Source organism: Mobula hypostoma, chromosome 6 (assembly GCF_963921235.1).
Source record: "Mobula hypostoma chromosome 6, sMobHyp1.1, whole genome shotgun sequence".
Lineage (NCBI taxonomy): Eukaryota > Metazoa > Chordata > Chondrichthyes > Myliobatiformes > Myliobatidae > Mobula > Mobula hypostoma.
This window is the reverse complement of record NC_086102.1, coordinates 5,085,239-5,100,522: the sequence shown is the minus strand read 5'-3', so window position 1 is coordinate 5,100,522 and position 15,284 is coordinate 5,085,239. Positions and strand designations below refer to the sequence as shown.

The window sequence follows — 15,284 nt, the reverse complement described above, 5'->3', positions numbered from 1 at the left end:
TACGTTCTAGCGAATAAAGTCCTCACCATCTCAAACTAGTGAATACTGAAGGAAGGTTCAGGGAGGGAGGGAGAAACAAGGAGAAACAATGGCAACTGTACCAGTGACACCAGCCACCTCCTTCCCTGACACTCTAAACAACTCTTCTGCACCACAACACCAGCCAGGAACATTACTGTCCCGGCCAGGTAAGCAGCCAGTGTCTATAACAGCAGCAGACGTGAGAAAGTCTCTACAGAGTCAACTCCTGTCAGGTGGCCGGGCTAGGCCGAGTCCTCAGGGAGTGTGCACACAAGCTAGTTGATATCATGAACATCTTCCACACTTCGTTCGCCCAGACTGCGGTCCACATATGATTCAAATCAGCCAATGTCGTCCCTGTACCAACAAACTCTACACCTTCAGAACTAAATGGCTATCGCCCGGTGGCACCGATGCTAATCATCATGAAGTGCTTTGGTAATAACACAAGTCAGAAATGCCATTCCTGACACACTGGACACTCACCATAATTCTTACTGATAGAACCACTCTAGCACTGAAGCCATAGCGTCTATCGTGCACCTGGACCAGACACACTGAGAAAGCAAGGACACTTATGTCAGCAAACACGAGGGATTCTGCAGATGCTGGAAATTCAAGCAACACACATCAAATTTGCTGGTGAACGCAGCAGTCCAGGTAGCATCTCTAGGAAGAGGTATAGTTGATGTTTCAGGCCGAGACACATGGTCTCAGCCTGAAATGTCGACTGTACCTCTTCCTAGAGATGCTGCCTGGCCTGCTGTGTTCACCAGCAACTTTGATGTGTGTTGCTACACTTATGTCAGAATGGTCTTTCTGGATTTCAATTTGGTATTCAACACTATTGGGGAACAAACTCCTTTTCCCTGCTCTAAACACACCTCTGTGAATCAGGGTGTTGGACTTGCTAACAAACAGACCTCAGATAGAGAGCACAACCACTCCTGCTCACCCCCACACCCGTCATCCTCTGCACAGGTGTACTGAGCCCCCTGCTGTAGACTCTGCTCACACACAACCCCATGGCCAAACACCCAAATTATCACATTGTCCAGTTTTCCGATGACACGACAGTGACGGTATTCATCAGCAACAACGATTAGGCGGCCTACAGAGAGGAGGTCGAGGCAGCTGAGGCCAAGTGCCAGGCATTTTATCTCTTCCTTCATGCCAACAAGTCAGAGGAGATGGTTATCGACTTCAGGAGAACTCACATCGCTCACACGCCTGTTTACATCTGTGGCACAGCGGCGGAAATACAACAGTTTCAAAGTGCTAAGGGTGCACCTACACAGTCAAGAAAGCTCACCAGTGTATCTACAACACGTAGGAGAGGGGAGGACAGGGGAGAGGGGAGAGGGGGAGAGGGGAGGAGAGGGGGAGAGGGGAGGAGAGGGGGAGAGGGGAGGAGAGGGGGAGAGGGGAGAGGGGAGAGGGGAGAGGGGAGAGGGGAGAGGGGAGAGGGGAGAGGGGAGAAGGGGAGAGGGAGAGGGGGGAGAGAGGGGAGAGGGAGAGGGAGAGGGGGAGGGAGAGGGGAGAGGGGAGAGGGAGAGGGGAGGGAGAGGGGAGGGAGGGAGAGGGAGAGGGGAGGGGAGGGGGAGGGAGAGGGAGAGGGAGAGGGGGAGGGGAGAGGAGAGGGGAGGGGAGGGGAGAGGGAGAGGGGAGGGGAGGGGAGAGGGAGGGAGAGGGGGAGGGGAGGAGAGGGGGAGGGGGAGGAGAGGGGAGAGGGGAGAGGGGAGAGGGGAGAGGGGAGAGGGGAGAGGGAGAGGGGAGAGGGGAGAGGGGAGAGGGAGAGGGGAGAGGGGAGGGGAGAGGGAGAGGGGAGAGGGGAGGGGAGAGGGGAGGGGAGAGGGGAGGGGAGGGGAGAGGGGAGGGGAGAGGAGAGGGGAGAGGAGAGGGGAGAGGAGAGGGGAGAGGAAAAGGGAGAGGGGAGGGAAAGGGAGAGGGGAGGGAAAGGGAGAGGGGAGGGAAAGGGAGAGGGGAGGGAAAGGGAGAGGGGAGGGAAAGGGAGAGGGGAGAGGGGAGAGGGGAGGGGAGAGGGGAGGGGAAGGGAGAGGAGAGAGGAGAGTGGAGGGGAGAGAGGAGAGGGAAAGGGAGAGGGGAGAGGAGAGTGGAGGGGAGAGAGGGAGAGTAGAGAATGGAGGGAGGAGATATGGTGGTCAGAGAAGGGAAAAAAGAGGGAATGAGGGGGAGATGGCTAGCTTATTGGCACAGTGAATACATCCCTCAACAGGCATCTGTGTCATCAGATGTGGTGAAGTGTCTACTGACGAGAAGCCCTGGAAAGACGTTCCTTACCGAATATTGGATAGGTGCTGTCACGCTGTGTGCAACGAGCATCCAGGAATTCTGCATACGATGCACAAGGATAGTTGATGATGTTGCACGATGAGTTCATGGAGTTTATGTACAGATAGACCGACCTCTGATGGTCACACACCATATACTTCTTTCCTGACACAGCCAAAGGATGCACAGTTAGTCCAAACCTGACTCGTGGGGTGCCCCAAGGGTCAGTGTAGGAACTTCTGATATTCATTCTTTATCTGAATGTATGTGGCCAAATTAGCAAGCTTGCTGATGATAATAAATTAGCCTGTCTTGTTGATGGTGAAACAGTTTACAATGAAGAACAAAGAATCTTGATCAGATGGGCTATTTGGAGAAACAGTGGGGAGTGGGTCCTTCTGGCCTTCCAAGCTACACCTCCCAGCAACCCCTGACAACCCCGATTTAACCCTAACCTAATCACGCGACAATTTACAACGAGCAATTAACCTACTGTCCGGTACATCTTTGGTCTGTGGAAGGAAACCGGGGGACCTGAGACCGAGAGAAAACCCTAGCACTCCACAGGGAGGGCGTATTTTCTGACACCGTATCGTGAATGGCCGGGCACTGAGGAGTGTTGTGGAACAGAGGGACCTGGAAGTACAAGTGCAGTTCACTGAAAATGGCCATGCAGGTAGGCAGGGTGGGGAAGAAGCTGTCTTCATCAGTCAGAGCATGGGGTTTAGAGTAGGGGCATTATGTTGACTTTATGTTGCTCGTGAGGCCTCACTTGGAGTAGTGCATATGGTTCTGGTCACCCTCTAATTGAAGAGGCATTGTCAAGCAATAGACAATAGACAATAGGTGCAGGAGTAGGCCATTCGGCCCTTCAAGCCAGCACCGCCATTCACTGTGATCATGGCTGATCATCCACAATCAGTACCTCATTCCTGCCTTCCTCCCCATATCCCTTGACTCCATTATCTTTAAGAGCTGTATCTAACTCTTTCTTTAAAGCATCCAGAGAATTGGCCTCCACTGCCTTCTGAGGCAGAGCATTCCATATATCCACCAATCTCTGGGTGAAAAAGTTTTTCCTCAACTCTGTTCTAAGTGGCCTACCCCTAATTCTTAAACTGTGGCCTCTGGTTCTGGACTCACCCATCAGCGGGAACATGTTTCCTGCCTCTAGCGTGTCCAATCCCTTAAAAATCTTATATGTTTCAATCAGATCCCCTCTCATCCTTCTAAATTCCAGTGTATACAAGCCCAGTCGCTCCAATCTTTCAACATATGACGGTCCCACCATCCCGGGAATTAACCTTGTGAACCTACGCTGCACTCCCTCAATAGCAAGAATGTCCTTCCTCAAATTTGGAGACCAAAACTGCACACAGTACTCCAGGTGTGGTCTCACCAGGGCCCTGTACCACTGCAGAAGGACCGCTTTGCTCCTAAACTCAACTCCCCTTGTTATGAAGGCCAACATGCCATTAGCTTTCTTCACTGCCTGCTGTACCTGCATGCTTACTTTCAGTGACTGATGAACAAGGACACCTAGATCTCGTTGTGCTTCCCCTTTTCCTAACTTGACACCATTCAGATAGTAATCAGCCTTCCTGTTCAATCCCCTCTCCTCTCTCCCCCATCCCCTCCCCTGTCCGACCCTCCCCTCCCCTCCTCTTCCTTACCCTCCCCTCTCCGCCCCTTCCTCTCCTCTCTTCTCTTCCCCTCTATGTTGTAGATGTACTGGTGAGGGTGCAGAAGAGATTACCAGGGATGCTGCCTGCTCTGCGATTTTAATACAGGCATACAGCGCGCTAACTGGCCTATTACACCATGTGACCAATTAACCTCTAACCTGTACATCCTTGGGATGCCGGAGGAAACCAGAGCACCCAGAGGAAACCCACGAGGTCTTGGGGAGAACAAACAGACTGGGGCGGGACTTGAACCCAGGTCATTGATGCTGTAATACGTGACCGTAACATCTCACTAGGACCCGAGTTCCAGGGGAAGATGGGGCCTGCTGGATCTTTGATCCCTGGACCGCAGGAGAACGAGGGGTGACGTCACAGAAATCCTACGAGGAGCGACGAGTTATCGACAAGGTTGGAATAAATACAGTAGACGGTAATAAGGATGAAGCTGAAGCCGATACGAACCGCTCAGGATGGTCGCAGGACAGCCTGGCTGGTCAGTCCCTCCATTAGCATAGTAATCTATGTGCCCCAAATAATCTCGGTAGCCAAGAGCTGCAGGTAGAAATATGTCTTAAAAGTCATTTTATAATCAATTTGCTATCGACATGGTAACGAGACAATCTTCAAATATGGAATGGAGGGACGGGGGATATACCTTCACCCACGAACCCACCCCTCCACACCCCCAACCACCTCGATTTAATAACTTCCTGTCAGAGTCACCTTATGTACAGGCACTCCTGTGCCCAGCGTCACTTTTAGACAGGTACAGTACAGACTATAAATGTCACAGAACCATAGCAAAGAACAGATTGACCCATCTAGTCTGAGCCGAACCATTTAAATTACCTCTACCCAGTGACCTGCAGCCACACCATACCTCCACCATCCATTACCTATGCAATCTTCCCCCAAGCAGTGAAATCAAGCACGAATGCACCACCTGGGCTGGCAGCTCAATCCTCACCCTCACCGTACTGAGCTATCTTACCTTTATTGTGTTTTTATATTATTGTGCTCTTTATTTGATTGTTTTTTTTTACCAGCAACAGATCCGGAGGAAGAATTATTTTGTTCTCCTTTACACTTGTGTACTGGAAATGACATGAAACAATCTTGGATCTTGAATCTTAATATAACATCCAGGGTCCCACAACTTTTCATAATGGACCGAAATAATTGTCAGAATGCACTCCCCACACCCATCCCCTCCCACACATCTTCTGTATGTCCATCTGTACTGGGTGAAGTCAGCAGGACTATTCCCCACCCCATCTGTATATAAACTCCTGTGTGTAAATGTTGAAGTCGACAGGAGTAATCCCCACACCATTTTTATATAAACTCCTGTTTGTCCATGTGAAAATGGTGAAGTTAGCACTGTTCCCCACCCCACCTTTATATAACCCCCGGTGTGTCCATGTGTAAATGGTGAAATCGACAGGACTATTCCCATGCCCCATCTTTATAGAACCCCCTGTGTGTCCACTTGTAAAGGGTGAAGTCAACAGGAGTAATCCCCACCCCATCTTTATCTAAACTCCTGTGTGTACAGGGTGAAGTTGTCTGGAGTACCGTCAGTGTCTGTCTACAGGGTGAAGTTGTCTGGAGTACCGTCAGTGTCTGTGTGTACAGGGTGAAGTTGTCTGGAGTACCGTCAGTGTCTGTGTGTACAGGGTGAAGTTGTCTGGAGTACCGTCAGTGTCTGTGTGTACAGGGTGAAGTTGTCTGGAGTACCGTCAGTGTCTGTGTACAGGGTGAAGTTGTCTGGAGTACCGTCAGTGTCTGTGTGTACAGGGTGAAGTTGTCTGGAGTACCGTCAGTGTCTGTCTACAGGGTGAAGTTGTCTGGAGTACCGTCAGTGTCTGTGTGTACAGGGTGAAGTTGTCTGGAGTACCGTCAGTGTCTGTGTACAGGGTGAAGTTGTCTGGAGTACCGTCAGTGTCTGTGTGTACAGGGTGAAGTTGTCTGGAGTACCGTCAGTGTCTGTGTGTACAGGGTGAAGTTGTCTGGAGTACCGTCAGTGTCTGTGTACAGGGTGAAGTTGTCTGGAGTACCGTCAGTGTCTGTGTGTACAGGGTGAAGTTGTCTGGAGTACCGTCAGTGTCTGTGTGCACAGGGTGAAGTTGTCTGGAGTACCGTCAGAGTCTGTGTGTACAGGGTGAGGTTGTCTGGAGTACCGTCAGTGTCTGTGTGTACAGGGTGAAGTTGTCTGGAGTACCGTCAGAGTCTGTGTGTAAACAGTGAGGTTGTCCGGAGTACCGTCAGTGTCTGTGTGTACAGGGTGAAGTTGTCTGGAGTACCGTCAGTGTCTGTGTACAGGGTGAAGTTGTCTGGAGTACCGTCAGAGTCTGTGTGTACAGGGTGAAATTGTCTGGAGTACCGTCAGTGTCTGTGTGTACAGGGTGAGGTTGTCTGGAGTACCGTCAGTGTCTGTGTACAGGGTGAAATTGTCTGGAGTACCGTCAGTATCTGTGTGTACAGGGTGAAGTTGTCTGGAGTACCGTCAGTATCTGTGTGTACAGGGTGAAGTTGTCTGGAGTACCGTCAGTGTCTGTGTGCACAGGGTAAAGTTGTCTGGAGTACCGTCAGTGTCTGTGTGCACAGGGTGAAGTTGTCTGGAGTACCGTCAGAGTCTGTGTGTAAACAGTGAGGTTGTCCGGAGTACCGTCAGTGTCTGTGTGTACAGGGTGAAGTTGTCTGGAGTACCGTCAGTGTCTGTGTGTACAGGGTGAAGTTGTCCGGAGTACCGTCAGTGTCTGTGTGTACAGGGTGAAGTTGTCTGGAGTACTGTCAGTGTCTGTGTACAGGGTGAAGTTGTCTGGAGTACCGTCAGAGTCTGTGTGCACAGGGTGAAATTGTCTGGAGTACCGTCAGTGTCTGTGTGTACAGGGTGAGGTTGTCTGGAGTACCGTCAGTGTCTGTGTGTACAGGGTGAAGTTGTCTGGAGTACCGTAAGTATCTGTGTGTACAGGGTGAAGTTGTCTGGAGTACCGTCAGTGTCTGTGTGCACAGGGTAAAGTTGTCTGGAGTACCGTCAGTGTCTGTGTGCACAGGGTAAAGTTGTCTGGAGTACCGTCAGAGTCTGTGTGTACAGGGTGAAGTTGTCCGGAGTACCGTCAGTGTCTGTGTGTACAGGGTGAAGTTGTCTGGAGTACCGTCAGTGTCTGTGTGTACAGGGTGAAGTTGTCCGGAGTACCGTCAGTGTCTGTGTGTACAGGGTGAAGTTGTCTGGAGTACTGTCAGTGTCTGTGTACAGGGTGAAGTTGTCTGGAGTACCGTCAGTGTCTGTGTGCACAGGGTTAAGTTGTCCGGAGTACCGTCAGTGTCTGTGTGTACAGGGTGAAGTTGTCCAGAGTACCGTCAGTGTCTGTGTGTACAGGGTGAAGTTGTCTGGAGTACCGTCAATATCTGTGTGTAGGACTTCGACCAACAGAGCATCTTTTGGATCCAGCCTGTCATCCTCTTTCTTCGCTCTGAACAGAGGCCCGGCTGGGTCAAGACCTGTCAACAAAACAGGAAGCTGGCAAACAAATTCCACAACACGTTAATGTCAAATAATTATGAATGTATGCATATGCCATATAGACATAGTCTATGCCTCAAATAATATTATTATTTCTAACAAATCCCCCTTCAGTCTCCACTGCTCTGGAGAAAGCAGTGTCCAGCCTCTTCTCATCACACATGGGAGCAGAATTAGGCCATTCAGCCCATCGAATTTGCTCCACCAATCCATCATGGCTGATCCCGGATCCCACTCAACCCCATACATCTCCCTTCTCGCTATATCCTTTGATGCTCTGACTAATCAGGAAGCTGTCTACCTCTGCCTTAAATATACCCATGGACTTGGCCTCCACCACAGTTTGTGGCAGAGCATTCCACTGATTTACTACTTCAGGCTAATAATATCCCTCCTTACCTCTGTTCTAGAAGGTCGCACCTCAATTTTGAGGCTGTGCACCCTAATTCTGGCTGCCCCCACCAGAGGAAACATCCTCTCCACAATCACCTTGTCTGGTGCTTTCAACATTCGGTAGACTCCTTTGAGATCCCCCTGCGTTCTTCTAAATTCCAGTGAGTACAGGCCCAAAGCTGCCAAACGCTCTTCATATATTAACCCCTTCATTCCCAGAATCGTATTTGTGAACCTCCTCTGGACGCTCTCCATTGACAACACATCCTTTCTGAGATATGGGGCCAACGTTGCATTTGCCTTCTTTACCGCATACTCAACCTGTAAATTAATTTTCTGGGAGCCTTGCATGAGGACTCCTAAGTTCCTCTGCACTCTTGATGTTTGAACCTTCTCCCCATTCAGATAATAGTCTCTGCTATTGTTCCTTTTACCAAAACGCATTATCGTACATTTCCCAACACTGAATTCCATCTGCCACTTTTTTGTCCATTCTTCCAATTTGTTCAAGTTCTGATGCAATCGCATTGTTTCCTCAGCACTACCTACCTCTCCATCTATCATTGTATCATCCACAAACTTTTCCACAAGGCCATCAATTCCATTATCTAAATCATTGACAAACAATGTGAAAAGCAGTGGTCCCAATACTGACCCCTGAGGAACACCACGAGTCAATGGCAGCAAGCTAGAATAGGCCCCCTTTATTCTCACTCGCTGCCTCCTGCCTGTCAGCCATTCCTCTATCCATGCCAGTATCTTTCCTGTAACACCATAGGATTTTATCTTGTTAAACAGCCTCATGTGTGGTCTTTCAGTCCTCTGGGACCATGCCAGGATCAAGCGATTCTTGAAAGATCATGACTAATTCATCCATTATCTCTTCAGCAGCCTCTCTCGGGACTCTGGAATGTAGTCCATCTGGTCTAGTTATAGTCATACTTTATTGATCCCGGGGGAAATTGGTTTTCGTTACAGTTGCTCCATAAATAATAAATAGTAATAGAACCATAAATAGTTAAATAGTAATATGTAAATTATGCCAGTAAATTATGAAATAAGTCCAGGACCAGCCTATTGGCTCAGGATATCTGACCCTCCAAGGGAGGAGTTGTAAAGTTTGATGGCCACAGGCAGGAATGACTTCCTATGACGCTCTGTGTTGCATCTCGGTGGAATGAGTCTCTGGCTGAATGTACTCCTGTGCCCAACCAGTACATTATGTAGTGGATGGGAGACATTGTCCAAGATGGCATGCAACTTGGACAGCATCCTCTTTTCAGACACCACCATCAGAGAGTCCAGTTCCATCCCCACAACATCACTGGCCTTGCGAATGAGTTTGTTGATTCTGTTGGTTTCTGCTACCCTCAGCCTGCTGCCCCAGCACACAACAGCAAACATGATCACACTGGCCACCACAGACTCGCAGAACATCCTCAGCATCGTCCGGCAGATGTTAAAGGACCTCAGTCTCCTCAGGAAATAGAGATGGCTCTGACCCTTCTTGTAGACAGCCTCAGTGTTCTTTGACCAGTCCAGTTTATTGTCAATTCGTATCCCCAGGTATTTGTAAATTATGGTCATGACTTATTCACCTTCAGACCTTTGAGTTTGACTTGCACTTATTCCTTCGTAATAGCAATGGCACTTACTCCTGCTCCGTGACATTCACAGACCTCTGGCACACTATTAGTGTCTTCCATAATGAAGACAGATGCAAAGTACCTGTTAAGTTTATTTACCATTTCTATGTCCCCCATTGCTACCTCACCAGCATCAATTTCCTGTGGTCCAATATCAACTCTCACCTCCCTTCTACTGCTTTTTAACTGAAAAACTTTTAGTATCCTGCTTTATATTATTGGCTAGTTTACCCTCATATTTTATCTTTTCCCTTCCAATAAGAAGTTGCCTTTTGTTGGATTTCAAAAGCTTCCCATCATCCAACTTCCCACTCACTTTTGCTATTTTTATGCCCTTATAGCATATCTTCCAGTAAGATGGTGGTGTGCCTGGTTGCAGCGGTTTCTACGGGGCCAACCAAAGGTGTTACTGTCCTTTACAAACATATTTTTTATGATCACAAGACCCTGATGGACATTGAGAACTTAATGTACTGCCTGTTGCTCATTGGTGGAGAAACTGAGAGAGCTGGACAGTGCAAACCGTGCTGCTGCCTGCGTCAGAGAGGATCCTGAGGAGTCGGTCGCAAAGGACCTGTGCAGTCCACCAGCGAGTGATGATCCTTGTCGATCTTCTTGTGATCGCAAGACCCTGTTAGACATAGTTAATGTGGAATACGATTCAGTGAGTTATTAGCGGACAACAGGGGTGGACGCGGGGAAGCCGAGTGGCCTCGGTCGTAATGAGAACTGGGCCTGAAGCCATGGTGTTACCTGGTTACAGCCCAGGAGAGAGTCAGTGTGCTACGGTATTCACACTGCAGTCTGTGTCGCCTCCTCTGATCACTTGGCAGAAGACGAGTCATATCGTGTGACTGCAGACTGCAGCAACATTCACAGGCTCAGGGACCTGGACAATATTTATTTTGTGGAAATGTATTTTACTGATATATTATACGTGCTTGGTATTTTGTATGTACTGTATGTGCTTTGTGCTGTGTGTGACTGTTGATACTGTGTTTTGCACATTGGCCCTGTCTGGCTGTATTCATGGGTATTCATATGTACAAACATAGAAAACCTCATGTTAACCATTTCAGCCCTGGGGAAAAGCCTCTGACTATCCACACGATCAATGCCTCTCATCATCTTGTACACCTCTATCAGATCACCTCTCATCCTCCGTCGCTCCAAGGAGAAAAGGCCAAGTTCACTCAACCTATTCTCATAAGGCATGCCCCCCAATCCAGGCAACATCCTTGTAAATCTCCTCTGCACCCTTTCTATAGTTTTCACATCCTTCCTGTAGTGAGGCGACAGGAACTGAGCACAGTACGCCAAGTGGTGTCTGACCAGGGTCCTATATAGCTGTAACATTACCTCTCATCTCCTAAATTCAATTCTACAATCGATGAAGGCCAATGCACCGTATGCCTTCTTAACCACAGAGTCAACCTGCGCAGCTGCTTTGAGTGTCCTATGGACTCAGACCCCAAGATCCCTCTGATCCTCCTTACTGCCAAGAGTCTTACCATTAATACTATATTCTGCCATCATTGACTTCTCAAACTTCCGCTAATGCCCCACCTCCCCCTCATACCCCATCCGTTATTTATATACACACATTCTTTTTCTCTCTCTCCTTTTTCTCCCTCTGACTATACACCTTGCCCATCCTCTGGGGTTTTCCCCCCTCCCCCTTTTCTTTCTCCCTGGGCCTCCTGTCCCATGATTCTCTCATATCCCTCTTGCCAATCAACTGTCCAACTCTTGGCTCCATCCCTCCCCCTCCTGTCTTCTCCTATCATTTTGGATCTCCCTCCGCTCCCACTTTCAAATCTCTTACTAGCTCTTCTTTCAGTTAGTCCTGACAAAGGGTCTCGGCCTGAAACGTCAACTGTACCTCTTCCTAGAGATGCTGCCTGGCCTGCTGTGTTCACCAGCAACTTTGATGTGTGTTGCTTGAAATTCCAGCATCTGCAGATTTCCTCGTGTTCTGCCATCATATTTGACCTACCAAACTGAACCACTTCACACTTACCTGAGTTGAACTCCATCTGCCACTTCTCAGCCCAGTTTTGCATCCTACAATGTCCCGCTGTAACCTCTGACAGCCCTCCACACTATCCACAACACCCCCAAACTTTGTGTCATCAGCAAACTTACTAATCCATCCCTCCACATCCTCATCCAAGTCATTTATAAAAATCACAAAGAGTAAGGGTCCCAGAACAGATCCCTGAGGCACTCCACTGGTGACCAACCTCCATGCAGAATATGACCCGTCTACAACCACTCCTTGCCTTCTGTGGGCAAGTCAGTTCTGGATCCACAAAGCAATGTCCCCTTGGATCCCATGCCTCCTTACTTTCTCAATAAGCCTTGCATGGGGTACCTTATCAAATGCCTTGCTGAAATCCATATACACTACATCTACTGCTCTTCCTTCATCAATGTGTTTAGTCACATCCTCAAAAAATTCAATCAGGCTCGTAAGGCACGACCTGCCCTTGACAAAGCCATGCTGACTATTCCTAATCATATTATACCTCTCCAAATATTCATAAATTCTGCCTCTCAGGATCTTCTCCATCAACTTACCAACCACTGAGGTAAGACTCACTGGTCTATAATTTCCTGGGCTATCTCTATTCCCTTTCTTGAATAAAGGAACAACATCTGCAACCCTCCAATCTGCCGGAACCTCTCCCATCCCCATTGATGATGCAAAGATCATCACCAGAGGCTCAGCAATCTCCTCCCTTGCCTCCCACAGTAGCCTGGGGTACATCTCATCCAGTCCCAACAACTTATCCAACTTGATGCTTTCCAAAAGCTCCAGCACATCCTCTTTCTTAATATCTACATGTTAAAGCTTTTCAGTCTGCTGCAAGTCATCACTGCAATCACCAAGATCCTTTTCCATAGTGAATACTGAAGTAAAGTATTCATTAAGTACCTCTGCTATTTCCTCTGGTTCCATACACACTTTCCCAGTGTCACACTTGATAGGTCCTATTCTTTCACGTCTTATCCTCTTGCTCTTCACATACTTGCAGAATGCCTTGGGGTTTTCATTAATCCTGCCCACGAAGGCCTTCTCATGGCCCCTTCTGGCTCTCCTAATTTCCTTCTTAAACTCCTTCCTGTTAACCTTATAATGTTCTAGATCTCTAACATTACCTAACTCTCTGAACCTTCTGTAAGTTTTTCTTCTTAACTAGATTCATTACAGCCTTTGTACACCACGGTTCCTGTACCCTAACATAACTTCCCTGTCTTATTGGAATATACCTGTGCAGAACTCCACACAAATATCCCTGAACATTTGTCACATTTCTTCTGTATTTTTCCCTGACAACATCTGTTTCTAGTTTAGGCTTCCAATTTCCTGCCTGATAGCCTCATAAATTCTCTTACTCCAATTAAACACCTTTTTAAAAAACTTGTCTGTTCCTATCTCTCACCAATGCTGTTGTAAAGGAGATAGTGATCATAATTCTATCTCCAAAATGCTCTCCCACTGAGAGATCTGACACCTGACCAGGTTCATTTCCCAATACCAAATCAAGTACAGTCTCTCCTCATGTAGGCTTATCTACATACTGTGTCAAGAAAGTTTCCTGAACACACCTAACAAACTCCACCCAATCTAAACCCCTTGCTCTAGATACAAAGCCAATGAAATGCATTTAGCATCTGACCAGAAATGCAAAGAATAGTGTTATTTACAAAACAACTGCGAATAAAAAAAGTGCTACAGCACACAAATACAAAAGTATTGAGACAGTACAATATGGATGCAATACTGCTTAGCGCTGTGATGTGAGGTTCAGCAGGGTCACAGCCTCAGGGAAGAAGCTCTTCCTGTGCCTGCTGGTGTGGGAGCGGAGGCTCCTGTAGCGCCTACCGGATGGGAGGAGAGTAAAAAGTCCATGGTCAGGGTGAGATGTATCACTGATAATGCTTTTCGCCCTGCCCAGGCAGCGTTTATGGTAGATGTTCTCAATGGTGGGCAATCGGGTGCCGATAATCCACTGGGCAGTTTTCACCACACGCTGGAGTGTTTTGCAGAAAAAGGTGCTGTTGCACCTTTTTGATCAGGATGGAGGAGTTCAGGGACCAGGTGAGATCCTCAGAAATGTGGACACCGAGGAATTTGAAGCTTGATACACGCTCCACTACAGCTCCGTTGATGTAGATGGGGACGTGAGTGTGACTCCTGGCATGCCTGAAGTCCACAATGATCTCCTTGGTCTTCTGGGTGTTAAAGGCCAGGTTGTTGTCAGCACACCATGCGGCCAGGTGCTGGACCTCATCCCTGTAGGCCGTCTCGTCATCCCCTCTGATCAGGCCAACCATCGTGGTGTCATCTGCGAACTTGATTATGGAGTTAGAACCATGTACAGGAGCGCAGTCATAGGTGAAAAGGGAGTACAGAAGAGGGCTCAGCACACAGCCTTGAGGCACGCCGGTGTTCAGGGTGAGAGTGGAGGAGGAGAGGTTGTCCAGCGTAACTGATTGGGATCTGTTAGTCAGAAAGTCCAAGGTCCAATTGCAGAGGGATGAGCTGATACCAAGCTGAAGTTTGGTGATCAGCTTGGAGGGGATCACAGTATTGAATGCCGAACTAAAGTCAATAAACAGCATTCTGATGGAAGAGTTGGGGCTGTCCAGGTGGGTCAGGGCAGAGTGAAGTGCCGTGGAGATGGCGTCCTCTGTTGACATGTTGGTGCGATAGGCAAATTGATGGGGGTCCAGGGTAGTGGGCAGACAGGATTTCAGATGTGATAGAACCGGTCTCTCAAAGCACTTTGCAATGATGGGGGTGAGTGCAACTGGGCAGAAGTCATTCAGGCCCGCGGCAGTGGAATGCTTTGGCACTGGCACGATGGTGGCCATCTTGAAGCTTATGGAGACAACTGCCTGGGTCAGGGACAGATTAAAAATGTCCGTGAAGACCCCAGCCAACTGCCCTGCACAGACTCTGAGCACACGGCCATGTATTCCATTCGGATCAGCTGCCTTCCGTACATTCACCCTGCTCAGGGTGGCACAAACATCGGAGGTGGAAAGTGAGAGAGGCAGTTCACCAGGTGGGAGATCCGCTTTGAGGGTGACCTCCTTGTTCCCTCGGTCAAAGCGAGCGTAGAAGTAATTGAGCTCATCAGGGAGGGAAGCAGAGCTAGAAGGGGGCACAGTACTAGTAGGTTTGAAGTCTGTAATGACCTGTGTACCATGCCATATGCGCCGGGGGTCCGAGGAGTTGAAATGTTCCTCGATTCTCTGTTTGTATATGTGTTTAGCCTGAGATATTCCCCTCCTCAGGTTGGCCCTGGCTGAGCTGTAAGCCTCCCAGTCTCCAGACCTGAAGGCTGAATCTCTGGCTTTGAACAGGAGGCGAACTTTTCTGTTCATCCATGGTTTCTGATCGGGGAAAACTTTTATTTGGGAATTTTTATTTTACTTAAATCGATATTTGGGTAATTAAAATCTCCCATCACGACAACTCTGTTATTATTACACCTCTCCAGGATCTGTTTCCCTATCTGCTCCTCGATATCCCTGTTACTATTGGACGGCCTATAAAAAACGCCCAGTAGAGTTATTGACCCCATCCTGTTCCTAACCTCCACCGACAGAGACTCCATAGACAATCCATCCATGACATCCACCTTTTCTGCAGCCGTGACACTATCTCTGATCAACAGTGCCACGCCCCCATCTCACTTGCCTCCCTCC

At 48.5% G+C, this 15,284-nt stretch overlaps 1 protein-coding gene across 3 annotated transcripts in view; it reads right to left on the bottom strand.

Moving 5' to 3' along the window:
* The window catches only part of LOC134347798 (lipase member H-like), a 56,772-nt gene that overhangs the window by 11,913 nt on the left and 29,575 nt on the right, over positions 1–15,284 (bottom strand). For 2 of the 3 annotated variants that reach the window (XM_063050224.1, XM_063050227.1), the window contains exons 4-6: positions 7,401–7,502; positions 4,461–4,550; positions 2,323–2,478 (exon numbers count right to left, since the gene is read on the bottom strand). In XM_063050224.1, coding sequence (XP_062906294.1) covers positions 2,323–2,478; positions 4,461–4,550; positions 7,401–7,502 — 348 coding nt within the window. The remainder of the gene's footprint in view (positions 1–2,322; positions 2,479–4,460; positions 4,551–7,400; positions 7,503–15,284) is intronic. The other variant, XM_063050226.1, reaches the window with a different exon arrangement.